Source organism: Mytilus edulis, chromosome 13, assembly GCF_963676685.1.
Source record: "Mytilus edulis chromosome 13, xbMytEdul2.2, whole genome shotgun sequence".
Lineage (NCBI taxonomy): Eukaryota > Metazoa > Mollusca > Bivalvia > Mytilida > Mytilidae > Mytilus > Mytilus edulis.
This window is the reverse complement of record NC_092356.1, coordinates 51,842,668-51,850,790: the sequence shown is the minus strand read 5'-3', so window position 1 is coordinate 51,850,790 and position 8,123 is coordinate 51,842,668. Positions and strand designations below refer to the sequence as shown.

General features: G+C 30.8%; 1 protein-coding gene across 1 annotated transcript; it reads right to left on the bottom strand.

Annotated features, from left to right (window-relative positions):
- Nucleotides 1-712: 712 nt before the first annotated feature.
- LOC139500387 (beta-1,3-galactosyltransferase 5-like) lies at nt 713-1,639 on the bottom strand. The gene has a single exon (XM_071289129.1). It carries the CDS (start codon nt 1,637-1,639, stop codon nt 1,007-1,009), a length of 633 nt encoding a protein of 210 aa, XP_071145230.1. The 3' UTR covers nt 713-1,006.
- Nucleotides 1,640-8,123: the final 6,484 nt, after the last annotated feature.

The window sequence follows — 8,123 nt, the reverse complement described above, 5'->3', positions numbered from 1 at the left end:
CATATTGACAGGAAATTGTGATTTTTTTTTTTCTTACACTTATTTTATTTCTCCAATTATATTGTGGGGACGTGTGGTTTGTGAGCGCGCTCACTAAGGTTCTTTTAATTCTAATGTTACACTGACCAAGAAAGTCATTGAAAAAACAAATAAGTTCAAAGAAACAAAAATTATAAGCACAAATGAAAACAAAAATGGGCGCAAATGAAGTGAAGATTGGCGATATTGCAAAACGGCGCAGGAAACTAAGCTTGACTTTTTAAAACGATATGGTAAATCATGAAATTAAATTGATAATTTAAGGTTAAAGGTAAAATAAGGTTCTTAATAAAAATATATTAAACTAAACAAAAGATATTTAAAATTAACTAAAGAAAGGTTTTATTTTAGAAAATAATTGAAAATATTTGTTTTGAAGTTATCATTGTTGGTAATTAACTCTTTTTGAAATTATAGGTGTCTGTCGATACCGGCATGTCTCCACATTCATACAATAGCACACCCACCATAGGCTTTTACATTCCAATGAACCCGTGGATGACATTGCCAGTTAAGTTTTTTTCTTAAATTTTCTATTGACTTATTTTGTTGTTTGCTATTGTTTATTGTGTATTTGTTATTTTATTATCAATGCCCCCCCCCCCCCCCCCCCGAGAAGAAAAACCAGGATTGTAAGATAAATAAAAGACATATAAATATAAGGTTTGTTCGTTCTGTATCAGGACAATTTGAAGTCAAATTATGTATTCTATATCCAGTATGCCATAATCCATAACCGCCTATACTGTAAACCAACTTACTTTCGCGAGCGATTTATTGTCGCGACTTTTGAGAGTAGAAAAATAACGCGAACAAATTCGTCGCAATAAAGTAAAACTTGGATCTTTCCTTCTTAAACTACATCATATAAATTTTCAAAATCACGTAACTAAATAGCCGTGGACTAGACAGGGTAAAACGCGAAATAAAGTATCCGCGAAAATAAGTTGGTTTACAGTATTCATATTTAAAATAATTTGCATACAGTTGAGTCTTTTTCATGTTCCGTGATTGTATTCCACAAAACCAGTGCATTGCTGTCATTCTTTAAAACGTCCAGGTAAAATAAACTGCATGGGGATTTATGTAACCCATTCAACACAGATTCATAATAAAATGTCGGCATAAACAGGTTTATCTTTAAGAGCAACGATAAAAAGCCACTTCCATACACATCCTCTAACCATAAATAAGGTACGTTTTTAGATGCTCTGTAAATTTTTCTGACAACGTCAATTGACATTATAGAACTGTGTCCAGCACAATATGGTAGAAACTTTGTGAATGGATATTCTTCCAGTGTTATAAACCATTTATTGTTCCTTTCACGGACCGGACTATTTTCAGTTATCGTTTGACATTCCAGAAGATCGCTTGTTTTTTCCGCCTTTTCCTTCTCTGCCAAGTAAGGCACTAAGAGTGGTATATTGGTTATGATATCGTCGTCCATCTTGATGACGAATTTTGCATTTTTGCAGAAATTATTCACCCAAAATAAACTAAATACAAGTTTGTATGTTAAATTTCGGTACGAATCGACGAAGTTACCTTGAATAATGTCCATATATCTCTTACTTTCCTTTTCGATTTCATGCTGCATTGTTGCATTTTTTATTTTTCCAAGCACAAACACATGTTCAATGCGTTTATTGTGAAAACTTAAAATGGATCCAAAAGTTGATCTAATAAAGCTACGTTTGTCAAAATTGCCAGGTGCAATATGTATAAAGACTAAAAGAAAAATATTTTTGCCTTTGCATTTCACAACATTGTTTAGTGATAGTTCGTAACGATGTTGGTGGATAAATGGATCCTTTAGTCTATTAACAGACGCATTGATATAAAAATTTTCATATTTCGGAGATATGTTTCTTTCATAGTTAACTTTGTTAACCACTGTGTTAAAGATGTTGTATACTGTTTGATAGTATGTTGAAAAAGAAATAATTATTTTCGGTTGGTGACTATAAAGAAAAATCAATGTAAATACCCATAACACTATCAGAATCGCTCTTTGTCTAAACTTCATATCTTTATTCAATGTACTCTTTGTCTATTCTTTTATTTCTTCCGTCACTTATGATGAATATTTTTGGCATAAAACTATCTTTAATAGTGAATCCAGTTTTGTTTTTTGTTTCGTTTCTTTGATTTTTTTCCCATCGACTCTTTATCATTTCATTCCATGTTTAAGATTTCAACTAATGGCCAGTAAATCCAGTTGTAATTTCTATTTCGTTTCTCTGACTTTTCCCACTTGATTTTATTATCATTTCATTCCATGTTTTTTATATCAATTACTGATATTTTTATTTTTATTTCCTAGTAATTGCATATGAAATAAGGATATGATTGCAGATGCGATAAGTATCCAAAAGAGTCTAAATACAGCAAATTGAAGTTTGTTGAACGTACATTTAATTCAAATGAAAACGAAAACACGTCTGTGCAATAGACCTTTCAATTGTCATAACATCATTGGACAAAATATAATAGATTTAATGAATACACCAGCAGCTATACTAAGTAAGCAGTCAAAGGTTAAATATTAGGAATACTGCGAAATAATTTCTAAATGTATGAATTGGTTTATTTTGCTTTCCTATTAATTTAGTCTAGAGATTAGCGTATATTTATATATATAATTATATACATGTACGTATTGTTATAAGTACGTCTGAACCAGTGAAAACTCTATGAAAAATATTATCCATCGGATCACACATGGAAAAACATTCTGTATATATAATTCGTTTAAATAGCAGCCCATCAATGTTAGATCTGTAAATTTGCAAAACAAAATCCAAAATAGTGTACCAAATATAATATGTACTTAAGGTGGTACCTAACACTACAGGGAGATTACTCTGTAAAATCAGCTAAACGTTTTAATCACGTTGTGTTGTTAATGAAATATTAAGCTTCTCAATGATCAAAACTAGTGTTGTTCAAACTGCTATGTAACCAGTATAATTTTTCTGATAAAATGGTTGGTTCAAATTTTTTCAAAATTTTATATTTTTGTCAAAGGGTCAAAGTAAATGCTTTGTCTAGAAAATTAAACGTGCCAAATTAATTTTAGTGAAGGTGTTTGGTACCACCTTAAATTTACATATAAATTAATATTTAAAGGACATACGATAATAAACATGCTATAAATGTTGTTCTTTTATATATGTTTACCATTAATGAATTTCAATTGCCGTTTCTTGAACACTTTCAACTGTTATTGGGGACTAGATAATGCATTAGAATGATATAAAGGGCGAGCGTAAGCAAGTACTTATCACAAGGAAATGGATTATCATTCTATTACAAGCTAAGAATATTGTAAGAAGCTCAAGACTCAAATTATCTCTAAATTGCCTTTAATCAAGAATCCGTTTCATTGTCAGAGCAATGATTATCATTAATGCACGACTTTCTTTTCAAGCCTCATTTATGGCATTATGTTTTCTGGTCTGTGCATCCGTTCCTCTGTTCTTTCGTCCGTCCGTTCTTTCAATCGGTCGTTCGTTCGTCCGTCCGTCTGTCCCGCTTCAGGTTTAAGGTTTTTTGGTCGAAGTAGTTTTTGATGAATTTGAAGTTCAATGAACTTGAAACTTAGTATACATGTTCCGTATGAGATGATCTTTCTTATTATAATGTGAAATAAACGTGGTTATTTCACTCTTCTGAAGTCATACAACAATATGCGTTGTCAAGACGCCGATAATGACGGATCAAACATATCATAAATGCTTAGAAAAAGATGTAGTTCCTTACCTTTTCTTCTTTAATTTCATAAAAACATTTATCAAATTGAATGTAATAAAAAGAAGAACTATCAATCAAAGAATTCAAATTTCGAAAAAAAATGTTAAACTCGTGAGCGAACAACACTGATAATTAACTCATGCGCTAGGCGTATTTGTGAATTAATGTGTTGTTCAGTCACTCGTTGAATATTTTTCTTTATTTAAATTCTTCGATTAGTCATTCTATAATTATATTACTGGGAAGTTAAATAAATATTCTAACGAAAATATGATGAAATTGTAGGTTTCTAAATTATGAATATTAATGTATTAATGTTAACCATGTAATGATTTATTGGGGAAGTATCATTTTGTTGGTTTTTCTACAGTTCAAAACCAATAAATGCTAAATTCTAGTAACAACTAAAGTTTAATCTACAAACAATAGTTGATTCAAACTTTAAACACGAAGTACGATTTCATATAGAAGGATTATTATCTAAAAATAAATGGACAATACTATGCATTGAATTTCCAAATGAATTAAAAGGGAACAATCGACCCATATAATGCAAATATTATTTTTACTTTCCGCGGACCCATTGATCTGAAACTGTATAAGGGTATTGATATTAAGATTTAGATAATATTTAGCTTAAAACGCGTTACTTTTTCTTTCCTTCTACAATTTTTCAATTTTGTTTATTTTTCAATTTAGCCTCTATGTTTACTTTGACCTTTTTAATATTTGTTTTTTCAACAATTAGATTTTAATCGATTTCTTTCATTATATAAATCCATACAAACCGTCAAATGGCTTCTGGCAGTTGTATAAAATAAGCAGTTTGTAGAAATCTTTTGTTCTGACTTGTTAGAAGAACAAGAGAAAAACCCATTACTTAAAATATGATTTTTCATTCAATCTTGGCAATAAAGACTCATAAAATCCTACAATTATATTGGTCCTGAACAATTTGTTATATTCTAAAGACATATCAAATCCGTTTGTGAACACTCTTTTGATCAGTTTACTCAGTTGATGTAATAATGTTAACACACCCAGCTTGTTGATCTGAAGGAACAATTTGACCAAGAAAGTCTGAAACTAGCAGATAAAAATACACAAAAGCAAAAATAAAGTAAAATCACAAAAATACTAAACTCCGAGGAAAATTCAAAACAAAAAAGTCCCTAATCAAATGGCAAAACCAAATGATGAAACACATTAAACGAAAGGTAAAAAAACTGTCATTTCCTGACTTGGTACAGGCATTTTCAAATGTAGAAAATGGTGAATTGAACCATATACATACTACGGATAAGATAAATGGGCTAATGATTAAGTGAAGTATGACAGAACATTTTTGAAGAACACAATAGGTTGATAGATTTGATTTTTTAAAGTTTTATGACCACTTTTAAGCTCCGCTTTTGGACTATTTCGTGGTGGCCAGTTTTTATTTGGCGGAGAAAACTGACGACCTCCTATGGGAAAAATGACAATCATAGTCTATTAAGATTGGTATCGAGTGAACCCGCGTGAGCGTGGTTAGAACTCACAATCTCAGTTTTGAGTGGCTAGTGATTACAGTAGAAACTAGTTTTTTTCTCTTGATAACATTTATTCAAATATGTACAATGAAACATTCACCAGACAGTACCTGGTGACACAAACAGACAGTTACACATATAAAATCAGTTAAAACAAATAGAAATTCAATGTAAGTTCAGATATGTTTATAATTAATATAATATTTCTGCATGGATATCTGTTACTTTGATAACGGGATTGTCCGATATGAAATATTTTTCTAATAAGAAATATTCTTTTCTCTGATTTAAAAGATAAAAATAGTGAGTGATGTATATTTCTAACAATGTTGTATACAGTATTAACTACTTAGACCACTCGGCCACCGAGGCCCCTATATCAATAGTAATACTTGCTAAAGACATATGATGGTGTTCAAGTAGCTGAAATAAAAAAAAAATCACCAAGAAAATATGCAATGATAATATTGTGTATTTAAGTTCATATATCAAAATTATTTAGCTGTTTCAGGTACAATTTTAGAAATAAATGAGATCTTTTGTTTACGCGGTACGTCTATTGAACAGCAACAAGCAATCCAGTTCCATAAAGAGGTTAACATACACTCAGTGCTATTTATGAGAGCCTTGGTGTAGTGGATAAAGCATCGGACTACTAATACACAGGGTCCTGGTTCGATTCCCGATCCGGGTAGAAAATATCAGGGCTGAAATTTTCGGCTCTCCCTTGACACCATTTGCGAGTATGGTTTAGAGGAACGAGTAACTTGTTTCCCAATCCACTATAAGTTAATATCGTTAAACTAAACTAATCAGGGTTATTAGGCAAGAACAATAAATACCATAAGGTAAACTACTGATTTGACATAATGTTATACTTCACAATAGTATCGGTTACATTACTAATGGTAGATGGCATTCGTCATTGTCATTAATAAGTCTAGTGTACTATTCTGTTTTCCTTCTTAGCAGATTGCTTTATTTTATATCATTTATCCTTCGAAAAGATGTATCAGAAGAGCGAAGGATACAAGAGGAATATAAAACTCAAATGTAGAAAATAAATATATAATGGGTACAAAAACAAAAAGCCCAATAGACAAACAGTACATAAACCACAACATAGAAACAGAACGACTGAAGCTCATGTAGGGTTAAGGAGGTTGAAGCACCGAGACCTGAGAACATATCAATGGAGCTGTTGAAAACATCTGTTACCTCTTCAGAAATACTTCGAAACAAGTTTTATCGTATAAGAAATCGAGAACAAAGGAAATCATCTGATTATGTTAAGTTCATATATGATAGCGGTTATATTTCAAACTACGCGAAAAATATTTAACAAGCGAAACATACATGTAGGTATTGCTTCAAAATAAAAAAGAACACCGAGAAGCTATAAAGAATGCTGGACAACATTACAAATTAGAAACATATAACTGTTTCAAAAGTTTCCAGCATAATTTGAGTGTCATCTTTGTAAAATCTTTACAAAATCTTCGAAAAAATTAGGAATATTCTAAAACTATAATACGGAATTTTTGTAGTTTGAAATATAACCGCTATCATATATGAAACGGGTCTTCATAACGGTCAATCAACGCGTGATGGCGTCCGTAAATTTTCCGAAGAAATGATTTTTACTTTACCATTTGTTACTCTTAATTTAATAGCTTCCTTGTGAGCAGCAACCCTATATCAAGAAAATACAAGACCGGGAATATCGTATAAATAGGGAGATAAATGCTAGTTATGCAGGCGCTGCTAGATGTTGTTACATAAAAATGGAAAGTTCATGATTTGGAAGCTGAAATAATCTCTTTTGTCGTAATGGTAACCCAGTTTAATGGAAAGCGAGTGGACAAAGAACATCATATTAGCGTGATTAGGGACTTTCCTTTTTAAAGGAGTAGGTTCAGTAAGACCCCTTTTTGGCCCCAAAATTAGGTAGTTTTGCAAAATTGTGAAAATGTAATCTTTTAGCTATTTTTTGGAAAGTAGAATGCTTCTGCTACATAAATATGTGCTGTTTTTGACAATACAATGTACATATATCGTGTACTAGCATCATAAAGTCATGCTTAATTACTGAAATCTTCACAATTATAGCATTTTAGTTAAATTTTAGACGGTTTCCGTCTTAAATGAAAGTGGCCGCATTCGTGTTCATTCATAATATTGAAATGTAAGTTGTATTTGATGATAATACATAACATATATAAAGGTTGAGGATGAACACGGATGCGGCCACTTTCATTTTTGACGAAAACCATCTGAAAAGTGACGTTTTTTGGCATATTTGATAGATTTTTCATATTTAAGCTTCAATCGGAGCGTTTTTAATGACTGAATCAGTTAAAATCTTTTACATAAATTAATCGAATCAATTGAAATAGACACTTAAGTGTTTAAAAAGTGTTCTAAATATCTCGTTAGATGAAACTAAAATTTGGGGCCAAAATTGGCCCTTACCGGACCTACTCCTTTCATCGCAATTCAGTATTATCGGAATTCAGTATTTTTGTGATTTTACTTTTTTTTTAAATATTTTGACAGATATTTTACACAAATTGACGTTCAAGTGTTATTTAAATCAAATTGTTTATAGAAACGATAAACATTTTGCTTATAAATAATTTTACTATAGGTTATTTCAAATACTTCTTTTTAAAGAAATTAAAATTATTTCTTATCACAGTTATGATATTTCGTAATTTCTTAATTTCTAATTTCACTCTTACAAAGAAAGTCAAGTTGCAATAATATCAATTTTATGGACTACTTAAACAATTTTCC

Bases quoted from the DNA above. Each gene is read 5' to 3' on its own strand.
- LOC139500387 (XM_071289129.1), bottom strand. From the start codon at position 1,639: ATGCAGCATGAAATCGAAAAGGAAAGTAAGAGATATATGGACATTATT.